At 47.1% G+C, this 14,114-nt stretch overlaps 1 protein-coding gene across 1 annotated transcript in view; it reads left to right on the top strand.

Annotated features, from left to right (window-relative positions):
* The window catches only part of TATDN2 (TatD DNase domain containing 2), a 40,328-nt gene extending 26,214 nt beyond the window's left edge, over positions 1-14,114 (top strand). Inside the window, 5 exon segments of the mRNA XM_017847504.1 lie at positions 2,312-3,196; positions 9,238-9,365; positions 11,180-11,363; positions 11,786-11,935; positions 12,126-14,114. Coding sequence (XP_017702993.1) covers positions 2,312-3,196; positions 9,238-9,365; positions 11,180-11,363; positions 11,786-11,926 — 1,338 coding nt within the window. The 3' untranslated portion in view covers positions 11,927-11,935; positions 12,126-14,114.

The following is a 14,114-nucleotide window of genomic DNA, read 5'->3' as shown; positions in this document are numbered from 1 at the left end:
TGCAAGCTCTGTGTCCTGGGTTTACGCCATTCTCCTGCCTCAGCCTCCCGAGTAGCTGGGATTACAGGCTCCCGCCACCTTGCCCGGCTAGTTTTTTGTATTTTGTAGTAGAGACGGGGTTTCACCGGGTTAGCCAGGATGGTCTCGGTCTCCTGACCTCATGATCCGCCCGTCTCGGCCTCCCAAAGTGCTGGGATTACAGGCTTGAGCCACCGCGCCCGGCCCAAGCAAGATAGTTTTCGAAGGGTTGTTCTCCCTTATAGATAAGTTTTTAAAGGTTTTAGGAGAAATTGCAAACATTCAAAGTAAACAGAGTAGTGTATTGAATCACCAGGTACCTATCACCCAGGTTCAAGAGTTCAGATTAAATTTAAAATGTGCTACATTTAAGTTAGCTTACATTTTAGAAAAGATTCGTGTTTGGATGTTTCTGCTATTCAAGCAGTAACTGCAAGAAGTCTAAGGCAGGAAAGTGTAAAATGGGAAATGGGTAATTCGTTTAAGTGTTGGTTACTAATACTTGTTTCCTGTTAGAGTGTAGATGGGGTATGAAATATTCGTACAGGCAACATAAACAGTTTTTTTCCATTTTAATCAGGTAATTAGCTAGAATGCTCTTTCGCTGTGAATGTTTATTATGTGAATTACATATACTCATAAAAATATTACGAGAACTTTGTAAGGCCTCTTGCTCAAGCCCTCTGGCATTGGCAGGTATAGATGGCTGCTTTAAGAAATGATGGCACTTAAGTTTTGTTTCCAGTGTGAATTGATATTGATGTGCATACTGTATTTCTCGAACCTGGTCTGCATCACAATTCCAGGGAGAATTAAATGCAGATTGCTTGGCCCCACCCTGGACCTATTGAATCACAATATCTCAGGGTGGAATGGGCTTTAAAAATCTGTTTTTAAAATGCTCCCCAGGTGATGGAGATGTGAAGCTAAGTTCAGGCACCATTTTTTCTACACATTAATTCAGCAAATATTCATGAGCACTTATTTTCTGCCAGGCACTGTTCTAGGTGTTTGGGAGATATCAGTGAAAAAAAAAAAAAATTCCTGATCTCGTGGAGCTTACCTTCTCTGGTTATTTCAGTTACGATGACTAGCTGGTAGCTTAAAATAGCTTTTCTTTTGCTCTCAATACTGGGTTAGGAATTTGGAAAGGCCTAGACTGGGCAAGTCTTTCTTGGGGAGTCCCATGTAGTTTCTTTCAGATATTGGTGAGGGCTGTCGTCATCTGAGAGTTTGACTGGGCTGGACATCCGAGATGCTCAGTTCCATGGTGCACAAATGCTGGCTGTCAGCCAGGAAGTCAGCCAGGCTGTAAACTGGCACACCTACATGTGGCCTTTCTAGCAGGATGTCATTTGGGTGGCCCGACTTCTTACATGGTGCTTGGTTTGCTCCAGAGTGAGCAAGTGGAGTGAACATGGAAGCTACAAGGCCCTTCTGACCTGGCCTAGGAAGTTACACAGCTTCACTTCTGTTGCATTCTGTTGGCTATAAGTAAGTCTCTAGGTAGGTCCACATTAAGGAGAGGGGTCATAGACCCCACTCTTAATGGGGAGAAGGGTTAAATAATTTGGGGACACGTTTAAGAACTGTCAGAATGGCCAGGTGTGGTGGCTTATGCCTGTAATTTCAGCACTTTGGGAGGCCAAGGCAGGAGGATTGCTTGAGTCCAGGAGTTTGAGACTAGCCTGGGCAGTATAGGGAGACCCCCTACCTACAAGAAATTAGCCAGGTGTGGTGGTACGCGCTTGTAGTCCCAGCTACTTGGGTGGTTGAGGCAAGAGGATTACTTGAGCCCAGTAGTTCAAGGCTTCAGTGAGTCGAAATCTCACCACCGCATTCCAGCCTGGGCAACAGAGCAAGACCCTGTCTGAAAAAAAAAAACAACCGCCACAGCTGTTGTAGTTTTACATTTTGAATATATTGAGGACAGTGTTAGAGAGGAAAAGCTGGGTACTGCTTTTCTCTAAAATCTCCAATCCAGAGTGTGTTCTAGAGAGCAGTTTTTCTCAAGAGAAAGGGATGCAGATAGAGCACTGCCTTTAGGAGTGGCATGGTCACAGGCCTGTTCCCTGAACCCAATACAGCTGTTCACAGCAGTAACCTGCCTCAGTTCTGAACATTTCTGGAAATTGTAAGGAAACCAGGTGACAGGGTGAGCTAATGAGCCAATGCAAAGCCATCACCATGGCCAGAAGAACAAACCAGGGTTTATGTTCAGCTGAATGACAGCCTGGGAGGCCATCTTCACATTGGAAAGCTAACCCACTGTTGTGTGCCTTCTTTTCTGCAGCATAAAGATAGGGAGGTGGTGATGGAGCACCCCTCTTCTGGAAGTGACTGGTCTGATGTTGAGGAGATGTCCACGGTCAGATTCTCTCAGGAGGAACCTGTCTCACTGAAACCTTCAGCCGTTCCAGAGCCTTCTTCCTTCACCACTGACTATGTCATGTACCCGCCTCATTTGTACAGTAGTCCTTGGTGTGACTATGCCAGCTATTGGACCAGCAGCCCCAAGCCTTCTGGCTACCCCTCCACAGGCAGTAACAGCAACGATGCAGCCCAGGTTGGGAGGAGCAGCCGGAGCCACCTGAGTGATTATTCGCCTAACTCTGCAGGGAGCGTCCAGAACACCTCCAGAGACATGGAGGCCTCAGAGGACGGCTGGTCCCAGAATTCTCGTTCATTTCGCTTCTCCAGAATCTCAGAAGAAAGAGAGGTGAAGGAGAAAAGAACTTTCCAAGAGGAGATGCCTCCACGTCCTTGTGGAGGGTACACATCCAGCTCCCTGCCAAAGAGCCACCTGGAGCCAAGCCTAGAGGAGGGCTTCATTGACACCCATTGTCACCTGGACATGCTCTATTCCAAGCTGTCTTTCCAAGGGAGTTTTACAAAGTTCAGAAAAATTTACAGCAGCTCCTTCCCTAAGGAATTTCAGGGCTGCATCTCTGACTTCTGTGATCCTCGCACCCTGACAGATGGCCTGTGGGAGGAGCTGTTGAAAGAGGATCTGGTCTGGGGTGCCTTTGGCTGTCACCCTCATTTTGCACGTTACTACAGTGAGAGTCAAGAAAGAAATCTTTTGCAAGCCTTAAGGCACCCCAAGGCTGTGGCATTTGGGGAAATGGGCTTGGATTACTCTTACAAGTGCACCACGCCTGTCCCAGAACAGCACAAGGTAACAAGGCTCTCTTTTGTCTGCTTATAGTTTTAATTTTCCTTTAGTTGTTGAGGCCTGACAATAAGGGTTTATCTAATTTTAGAACTAAATAATTTAGAATGCCTGAAAATGCAGTGTGCTTGCTGTTATCCAGACCATCTAGATGCCAATTTGTCAAATGCTTTACAAGCTGTTTCTTACTGTTCAGCTTTATTTCTTACTGTTTCTACTGTTCAGTTTGTCTTTCTTTTTTTTTTTTTTTTTTTGAGATGGAGTATTGCCTCTGTCACCAGGCTGGAGTGCTGTGGCCAGATCTCAGCTCACTGCAAGCTCCGCCTCCCGCGGTGTTGCCATCCGGGTTTCACGGCCATTCTCCGCTTCAGGCCTCCCGGGTATAGCTGTGGATACAGGCGCCACCACCCTCCCCGGCTAGTTTTTTTGTAGTTTGTTAGTAGAGACGAGTTTCGCCGTGTTAGCAGGGAGTCTCGATCTCCTGACCTCGTTCGATCCGCCCGTCTCGCCTCCCAAAGTGGCTGGGATTACAGGCTTGACCTACCGCGCGCGCCCGGCCTGTGACTTCTTATAGATAATATCAACGTCAAAACATTTGTTTTCTTTCTTTCTTACGAAACAATAAACTTTAGGTTTTCTTAATTTTGTTTTTGAGAGGGAGTCTTACTCTTTTGCCCAGGCTGTGGAGTGCAGTGGTCCAATCTCAGCTCACTGCAACCTTCGCCTCCTGGGTTCAAGCTATTTTCCCGATGAGCCTCCCAAGTAGCTGGGATTATAGGTGTGAATCACCACACCCGGCTAGTTTTTGTATTTTTAATAGAGCCTATGTTGGCCAGGCTAGTATCAAACTCCTGACCTCAGGTGATCCACCTGCCTTGGCCTCCCAAAGTGCTGGGATTACAGGCATGAGCCACTTGCGCCTGGCCAGCTTTTTTTTTTTTTTTTTAAATGTACCCATTGTAGAATATTTGAAAAATAATAAAAAATGCATAATTTCCCATTCAACCAGAGATCATGGCTAATACTCTGTTAATATTTTTTTCTTTTTTTGGAGATAGAATTTCACTCTGTCACCCAGGCTGGAGTGCAGTGGCGTGATCTCGGCTCACTGCAGCCTCTGCCTCTGCCTCCTGGGTTTAAGTGATTCTCCTGCCTCAGCCTCCTGAGTAGCTGGGACTGTAGGCGTGTGCCACCTCGCCTGGCTAATTTTTGTATTTTTAGTAGAGGTGGGGTTTCACTATGTTTGTTAGTCTAATCTTGAGCTCCTGACCTCGAATAATCCACCTACCTTGGCCTCCAAAAAGTGCTGGGATTACAGCCCTGATCTGCTGCGCGCAGCCCCTGTTAATATTTTTTTTCCTCCCAATATTTTTTGAGCATGGTGCTTTGGCAGGGTAAGAGTTGTAGTATTGTAGAATTTTTCTTTTTCTTTTTTTTTTTTTCAGAGATAAGGTCTTTGTTGCCCACACTGGAGTTCAGTGGTGCAGCCATAGCTCACTGCAGCCTCAACCTCCCGAGCTCAAGTGATCCTCCCACCTCAGCCTCCCAAGTAGCTGGGACTGCAGGTGCACACCACCATGCCTGGCTAATTAAAAAAAAATTTTTTTGAGATGGAGTCTTGCTGTGTCACCCAGGCTGGAGGGCAGTGGTATGATCTCAGCTCACTGCAACCTCCACCTCTTGGGTTCAAGTGATGCTCCTGGCTTAGCCTCCTGAGTGACTGGGATTATAGGTGCCTGCTACCACACCTGGCTAATTTTTTGTTTTTGAGACAGAGTTTCGCTCTTGTTGGCCAGACTGGAGTGTAATCGCATGATATTGGCTCATTGTAGCCTCCGGTTCCTGGGTTCAGGCGATTCTCCCGCCTCAACCTCCTGAGTAGCTGGGATTACAGACTCCCACCACCACGCCCAGCTAATTTTTTGTATTTACAGGATCACACCTGTAATCCCAGCACTTTGGGAGGCCAAGATGGGTGGATCACTTGAGGGCAGGAGTTTGAGACTGCCTGGCCAACATGGTGCAACCCCATCTCTACTAAAAATACAAAAATTAGCTGGGTATGGCTGGGTGCGGTGGCTTATTCCTGTAATCCCAGCACTTTGGGAGGCTGAGGCAAGCGGATCACCTGAGGCCAGGAGTTGGAGACCAGCCTGGGCCAACATGGCGAAACCCCATTTCTGCAAAGAAAAAAAAATTTAGCCGAGTGTGATGGCACATGCCTGGGGTCCCAGCTACTCAGGAGGCTGAGGCAGGAGGATTGCTTGAGCCTGGGAGGTTGAGGCAGCAGTAACCCATGATTATGCTCCAGCCAGGGCGACAGAGTGAGACCCTGTCTCAAAACATAACAGAATTATCAGGGTCTCAGGTCTGCACTTAAAGGTCCATGGGGCGACCTGCACAACAAACTGAACTAGAAGTGATAGGCACAGGGTGATAAACATAGTCTTGAAGATGTCATTTGGCTTGGTGAGATTCGACTCAAGACTGGAAGATAATGAGTCTGAGGAATTGCTGGCTGGGGGAGGGCTAAGCTGCCTGTAAAAGGGAGGAAGACTAGAAAATATTTGTCAACACCAGAGACTCCTAGGCTGGGTGGGGGATGTGGACACTGTTTTGATGTAAATAAAAACTTTGGCACCCAAATGAGGTGAATGGTGGTGACTGGGAACTGCACCTGGTTGGATGTCAGTGCAGAGTTGCATTTACCTAAAAGAGCAGTTAGCAATTTCTTGATGTGTCCTGCTGAATGTTTCATCTTGTGAAGGGAAGGAGAAGAACCTATAGAGGGCTGGGCGAGGTGGCTCACGCCTGTAATCCCAACACTTTGGGAGCCTGAGGCAGGAAATTGCTTGAACCTAGGAGTCCAAGATGAGCCTAGGCAACATAGTGAGACCGCATCTTTATTACATTAAAAAAAAAAAAAAAAAAAAAAAAAAAGCCTGTGGAAGGAATGTATCTGGCCAAGATGATAGGGTGCTAGACCCAGTTCATTGTAAGAGAGTTTGGTTGCTGTACCTAAAATTTTCTGGAAGGATTGGAAAATAGAGAAGCAAAACAACTGGGGAAAGAATGGGCAGTTATAGTTATTCTGCTGGTTAGAGCAAATTACTGTTAACGTTTTCTTTGTTGATCTGTGGTATTTACAGATTTAACTATGTAACTCATAAGAGTTGGATCCTGAAGACTTTGTGTGTAAGTTGCACATGTCAGCATCTGGGAGGGATGCCAGGGAGAGTATACTGTCCTTCCCTACCCAGGCTGTATCTCTTTACGTGTGTTAAAGAGGAATTAATTAATTATTAAGGTAATAAATATGTAAGAGATGCCTGGGGCAATCCCCAGGAGAGACTAACTGTGGAATCCCTGGAAATAATGGATCAGTTAGGAACCCAGCCTTATGCAGGTAGAAGTGAATAATTATGCTGGGTAATAACTCATCTGTACCTCCTTCACTCCTGTTCTTTTTCGGCTGGGTTCCTGGTGAGGACAAATGCTGCAAATAGCTCCTGTCCAACCACAAGTTCCTGCATTCTAATGAGTTCTTCTTCCTTCTTAACATTTTTGAAATCTGGATGTGTTTTACGAAACATTATAAATGTAATGTTATTGTCCCTTGGAAAATTGCAAGGGACAATAAAATTGCAAGGAACAATTGCAAAGTGGCTTGTCTTCCAAGCACCTGTCATAGGATCAAAGAAATGTAGGTTGGATGTGTGTGCTTGTGTTAAAAAAAGAAATTAGGAAATTAAATAGTTTTAAGTGTCTTTTCCACTTGTGAAATTTTCCCATTCATCAACTATACTTTGAAAAATGTTTAACAGCTGTGTAATATTCTATCCTAAAGCTCTAATAGTTTATTTCACTACTCCGAGGGATAATTTTTTAGAGGCAGGAATGAAATGTTGGAATTGGAATCTCTTGAAACCTCTCCTGCCTGTGTGTAGGGGTCGGGGAGGACAGATGAACAGCTTAGCAGATGCAAATAGGAGGAGCTCCAGTCACCTATTGATACTGGAACTGGCCAGCCTTTAAATAAAGCCTCTTCCAAGCAGTCTATAATTTTGATGTCTATGGTCATTTTCCTTTCGTTGAAAACATAGATTAAACAAAAGTTACATCAGAATTGGTATTGGCTTAGTGTTGCTATTTTGAGAAGAGGCAGTACAGGTGTTAGACTTGTAAATATCATTCTCAAGTGACTATCACCTGACCCAAATTACCAAAAGTATCTCATTGTTTGATGCTAAAAACATAAACACGAATTATGTTCCACAATTGTAGAAACTACTCGTGGAAACAATATGAGGTGATTTGCTTATAATGAATTAATCTTTCTTTTTTTGAGACAGTCTTGCTCTGTCCAGGCTGGAGTGCAGTGGCACGATCTCAGCTCACTGCAACATCCGCCTCCCAGGTTCAGGGGATTCTTGTGCCTCAGCCACCCAAGTAGCTGGGATTATAGGCACCTGCCACTATGCCCAGCTAATTTTTGTATTTTTAGTAGTGACAAGGTTTCACCATGTTGGCCAGGCTTGTCTTGAACGCCTGACCTCAAACCCGACTCGGCCTCCCAAAGTGCTGGGATTACAGGCGTGAGCCACCACACCTGGTGAATTAATACTTTTCTTTGTTCTAAACCTGGGCTTGTTAGAGGAAAGAACAGGTCCTAACCCTACTTTTTTCATTCAAATTAACAATAGTGAAGATTTTTTTTTTTTTTTAACAATAGTGAAGATTTAAAAGTGGCTAGTGTTATAAAGAGTAAAGTATATCTGTAATTGTTGACCTGTGAGGATATCTGATTTTGACTGAGTAAAGGAAGCAAATTGGCCGGGCATGGCGGCGCATGCCTGTAATCCCAGCACTTTGGGAGGCTGAAGTGGCCAGATCAGTTGAGGTTAGGAGTTTGAGACCAGCCTGACCAACATGGCGAAACCCCATCTCTACAAAAAAAATACAAAAATTAGCCAGGCAAGGTGGTGCCTGCCTGTCATACCAGCTACTCGGGAGGCTGAGGCAGGAGAATCGCTTGAACCCAGGAGATGCAGGCTGCAGTGAGCTGCAATCGCGCCATTACACACCAGCCTGGGCGACAGAGCAGGACTCAATCTCAAAAAACAAACAAACAAACAACAACAAAAAAACAAGTTGTAGAAAATAAGTGTAGTATTTGTTTCTTTAGCAAGTATTTGAGCACCTTCTGAGAGCCAGACACCTTGCTGGAGATACACATAAACACCACGCCCCGCCATCCCTAACAGCTCTGCATAGGGAGAGTTCTGGAAGTTGGTATCTCTTGAGAGCGGAGGTGGGGACAGTGAGGTGAGGGACGTTAACTTTGTGCTTTATGTTCTTTTTTTTTTTTTTTTTTTGAGACGGAGTCTCGCTCTGCTGCCCAGGCTGGAGTGCAGTGGCCGGATCTCAGCTCACTGCAAGCTCTGCGTCCCGGGTTTACGCCATTCTCCTGCCTCAGCCTCCTGAGTAGCTGGAACTACAGGCGCCCGCCACGTCGCCCGGCTAGTTTTTTGTATTTTTTACTAGAGACGGGGTTTCACCGTGTTAGCCAGGATGGTCTCGATCTCCTGACCTCGTGATCCCCCCGTCTCGGCCTCCCAAAGTGCTGGGATTACAGGCTTGAGCCACCGCGCCCGGCCAGTGCTTTATGTTCTTGATCCCTGCCCTGCCCCTGCCACCCCAGGTTGGCATCATATAGTGATTACTGTGTGGACTGCCAGGGTTCAAGTTTGGATCCTGGTGCTACAACTGCTGACTGCAAGTTAACTTGCCCTCACTGCATGCTGCGCAGACAGCAGCACCTGCCTCAGGGTGGTTGTGAGGACTGCAGGTTATGATAGACCTGCAGTACTTTGGGCACTACCTGGCTCTATTGTAAGTGCCCAGTAATCATTAGCTATTATTATTACATTATACAGTGGAAAGAGTTAGAGACATGGTGGGGGTGCCTGCTGGACCGGGTGTTCCAGAGGTAATGGACTTCTGAAGTGCTGCTAACCAACAGGGGTTGTCGCTGTGTCCTCTTCTAGGTATTTGAGAGACAGCTACAGCTGGCTGTGTCTCTAAAGAAGCCCTTGGTGATCCACTGCCGAGAAGCTGACGAAGATCTGCTAGACATCATGAAAAAGTTTGTGCCTCCTGACTACAAGATCCATAGGTTAGAAGACTGGAACTTCAGCGGGCAAATGAAAGAAACACTTCCCTCCGTCTAGGACGTTAATTGGAAAGCTGAGAAGTTGATGAGGACAGCAATGATCGTATTCTGTCATTATACACTATCTATTCTTTTTTTTTCCCCCGAGACGGAGTCTCACCCTGTCGCCCAGGCTGGAGTGTAGTAGTGCAATTTCGGCTCACTGCAATTTCTGCCTCCCGGGTTCAAGCAATTCTCCTGCCTCAGTCTCCTGAGTAGCTGGGATTACCGGCACATGCCACCACGCCCAGCTAATTTTTGTATTTTTAGTAGACGTAGGGTTTTGCTATGTTGGCCAGGCTGGTCTTGAACTCCTGACCTCATGATCTGCCTGCCTCGGCCTCCCAAAGTGCTGGGATTATAGGCATGAGCCTCCGTGCCCGGCCTATACACTGTCTTTTCTAAAGAATTAACTATTAGGTTAAACCACTTGAAATGTATCATATTTGACCTTTTTTTTTTTTCTCACGAAATAGTAACTTCATATGGTTTGAACTAATAACTCTAAATCACCAGTGAGCACAAGGGACCTTTCGTGCCCTCCTCCTGGGGATGGGTGGAAATGGAGTCTCAGTTCTCAGCCGTGAGGACTGCTCATCTTGAGAGGTTGCTGTGGGGTTTGGTGACAGCACACAGAGCATCTTAGGGTACTTGAAAGGACATTTTCTTTCCTATTTTGAATTTGAAAGCTCCTTTCCCCCCAGTTATGAAAATCAATGTCGTATTTTATCAGAATGGCATCTCGGGGTTCTTCAGTTCGGTTTGGTGAACTCTCTGAACTTAAGAACTCCTGCCACGTGTAGATACTGGGCATTGGCTTGCCTCTTGGGACATCTGGAGGTGCTGCCAGGAGACAGGTTGGATGGTGGCTTCTGCCTACATAGTGTGTGGGACTGGGTGGTCATAGGTGCTGCGGGAGCCAGAGCAGGGGCCCATGATCATAGCCCAACCAGAAGACTCAGGAGGTGATGCCTGGCCAGCTCCTTAAAGATGGTTGAGAGGGGTTGGCTGAATAACAAGGACTCTAGCACCCAAACTGGGTCTTGTCAGATGGCAGAAAAAGGGGTATGGGGGTGTCATGGCCTTTGGGCACCTAAGCAGAGTGAGTGAAGCCTCTGGCCCCCAGCTGGGCACACACCAATGATGAAGCAGTCAGTTGGCTTTTCTGGTTGGTTGGTTTTTCATTGCTGCATTTTGGGCTAACTTTGAAGGAAATGTAATGGTGGCTGGTAGGCTAGGGCTAAGCTGACCCAACGAGGTGGTATTGCAGGAGGAGGCCCTGAATTTCCAGATTGGTAACTATATATATATGGCACCAAAAACGTGAGTAGATATCAGATTAAGAGAAGAAAATTCACCTGTAGTTCGACTCCCCAATGTTTTGTTAGGTTTTCTTTCAGTTCGTTTGACTACATGGGCATATCTTTTATATGCTGTCGTTGTCATCATAGGGGCCACAGTTCTTGATTTTGCTCCTCTTCAGTGCTAGGAGCATTTCCTATCCCAGTGTGTTCTCTGTGGTGGTCATCTCAGGTGACTGCAGAGCATTCTGCGGTGTGTGTGGTGATCTCTGAGTGATTTCTGATCACTTACCAAGTGCCATCTCAGGGCTTCCTGTGTTGGAGCCGGCCCTTGTCTGTGTTTACTGTGGGGTCCTTCCCTAGGATGCAGTCTTCCCGTTTCTGGGAATCATTGAAAAGGGGTGATGGGTCTAGTGGGAGCTGGGGGCTGCTACAGAGGGGACTGCGAGCAGCCCTGATGTGGAGTTCTGTCCCCAGGCATTGCTTCACCGGCAGCTACCCGGTCATCGAGCCCCTACTGAAGTACTTTCCCAACATGTCTGTGGGCTTCACGGCAGTGCTGACGTACTCCTCCGCCTGGGAGGCCCGGGAAGCCCTGAGGCAGATCCCACTGGAGAGAATCATCGTAGAAACGGATGCTCCCTATTTCCTCCCTCGCCAGGTAAGGGGGTCTTCAGGCTGAGGGGAGGCACCGGAGGGAGAGGGTGGGGAAGTGGGTGGTCACCCTTAGAAGGTTGGCAGGGCCAGAGCCCCAGTGACTTCCACGTCCCATCCTGGGCTGTGTAGATGCCTCCTTGCTGTTACTCTGCAGAACCAAAAGTCTAGGGGGCTGAGAAGCTGAAGGGTAACCACTCTCTTCCAGGCAGTGCAAAGCCCTACCCTGTAGAGGGTAGTCCAAGGAAGCGTGGGACCCTGCTCACCCAGAGCCCCCATGACTAGGACTCTCCCTGCACCTGCAGGTAACGGGGTCTCTACAGGGCAGCCCCAAAGAGGTCCTTGCTGGGGAAGGGACAGGGAGGGAGTTCTAGATTATGACTGTGCACAAATGGCACAATGATGTTATGACCACTTGATGTCTTCCAGGTTCCCAAAAGCCTTTGCCAGTATGCCCACCCGGGCCTGGCCTTGCATACGGTCCGAGAGATTGCCAGGGTCAAAGATCAGCCACTCTCCCGCACCTTGGCTGCCTTGCGTGAGAACACCAGTCGCCTCTACAGTCTTTAAGCAGAGAAGGTACAGTCCTCAGGAGTTTCCTAGAAAAGGTCATAAAACTCACATTTTGTGTTTTTTAAAAACTAGGACAAACAAGTCTTTTGTTGCATTTTATTAATGTAAAGAATATAAACATAGTATGAGCATTAAGCCTGATTTGTTTTGAGTGACATGATTTGGAACCTTCTTCCTTTTCTCTTCCACCCTCCAGGGCGACCAGCAGCCTGACAGAACACAGGCTGGCTTGAAGTCTGTGTCTCAGATCGAGGATGTGTTTGGAGAACTGATTGGAACACAGAAAACCAGGACAGGATGTTTAACTCGAAGCGGGTCATAAGGCTTCAGCTTGTGGGTGGGGTGGGGTGGGTGTGGAATGAGGGGTATGGGGACTGCCTGTAATAGCACTGGGGTTTTGCCTCCCAGCCAAAATGCTCCAGGGTAGGCAGCAAAGAAGAGTGTGATATGAGGGTACAGTGAGTTTGGCAGTCCAAATTCTGTTCTCTGCAGCCTGTGTTTTTGAGCAGTTTGTGAATAAAGTCACCCGCCTACTCGTCTAAGCACATGTGGGTGTGTAACTCAGTTCCTGGTTCTCAGTTCTAAAAACAGACTCCCAACTGGGAAAACCTTTTGGGGGAAATTAACTGGAGACCTATCTCAGAGGTTTATTTGCTTGCAACCAGTAAAGTCGTTTTCTTTCCTTCCCTGGATAACTCTTCAATTGGACTGTCACTGTTCTGGTGTCAACTCCAGCGTCAGCACAGGCAGAGGGCCTTCAACTGCTGGTCTCATTGGTTTCACTGCCATTGATATGGGGTGTGCAGAGGAGCGCTCATTGTTCATGATGGAGATCCAGGACAGACTGGGGGACTCCAGGAAGAGGCCTTCTTGGGGAAGAGGACCCCAAAGGAGGTACTTCCTACTCACTGATGCCCTCAGGGCTGCTGTGTGGGTGTGTTAAGCTGATAAGATTCAGTTTGCGGCAGAAACTACCTGCTAGTCTTGTGTCAGGGGTTCCCAGCTTCCTTTTGTTTCACTTTTGCCTCTTTCTCTGGAACATTTGACCAAAATAATCCTCATTTCATCTTGCGTAACAGTCCCTTGTGTGCCCTGCCCAGGTTGAGAGGTGAATCAATGTAGTTCTCTGAAGCTCTGCAGGGCAGCTCAGCCATGTTATATTGTCTATGCAGAATAAGCAGGCCTGGTGTCCGCAAATGTAGCAGTCCCTCTCCCCCTTCTCCTGGGTGCCCCCTTGCCTTTGCCTCTCCTGTGTCCTGTCTTTCTGTGTTTTAAAAGTCAGAGCCTCTCCTTCACCTTTTGAGCAACTGAGTCATCTCAAGTCCTGAGCTCTGCTCTGCTGCCTGCTGGTGCCTTGTAAAGGTATATTCGTTACAGGCCCTAGAGGTTCTAATGGTCCAGGGTTAAGTGAGAGGAGACTGTATTTTGTTTCAAAGGATCCTTCACCCTGATCTCCTGCAGTGAGGTGGATAGGTCACCTGGAGTCCCTCGTCTGTGTTCTTGGAGGCTTAAATTGTAAAATACGTCCCTTATGGAATCCTAAATTCCTCTAGGTGTTTTTGGAAGGCACATTTGAGCCTCGTGAGCTAAAATGGAATGGATTTAATATTTCCTATCTGGTATTTCCGTCTTGCCCCTGGTACACAAGTCACTGGCCTGGAACTCAGCCTTGATTCACTGTCTGTCTTCATGGATCAGCTGTGCCGTTATGTTGTCTGTGCTACAGATTTGCCCATGTGGGAAGTCGGGGTGGGACCTGATCTCCTACTTGGAAGATTTGGGGACTGTTGAGTATATCAAAGTGCTTTATTGTCACCAAGTGAACTGCAGCACAACCATCTCCTCTCCACAAGCCCTGAAGTCAGTACTGCCTGCAGGTGAAACCAACCAGCCCTGTGTTAGAGGAGGAAAAGCGATGATGACGTGGAAGTCTCCAAGCCTGTGCCATCCACCTGCCAAGGAAAAGCACAAGGTGCTATCTACTTTTCTCTCTAGGATTTAGATGATCATTTATGTGCTGTTACATAGTGAAACCTCACCTGTGTGGGCGTGAAAGTTGGTTGGCATTGTTTTGATTCAGCTTTTTGGATGGCTGATTGTTTTCACTGTGCTGCGGGAATGCCTGTTTTTTTTCCCCTCTTTGGCCATCTTTTTCTGAAAATAAAGCGATGGATCCTCCAGCCAA

This window comes from Rhinopithecus bieti, unplaced genomic scaffold (genome assembly GCF_001698545.2).
Source record: "Rhinopithecus bieti isolate Rb0 unplaced genomic scaffold, ASM169854v2 scaffold_29378, whole genome shotgun sequence".
NCBI classification, from domain to species: Eukaryota; Metazoa; Chordata; class Mammalia; order Primates; family Cercopithecidae; genus Rhinopithecus; species Rhinopithecus bieti.
The sequence above is the reverse complement of the archived record's forward strand: the minus strand, read 5'-3'. Positions and strand labels throughout refer to the sequence as shown.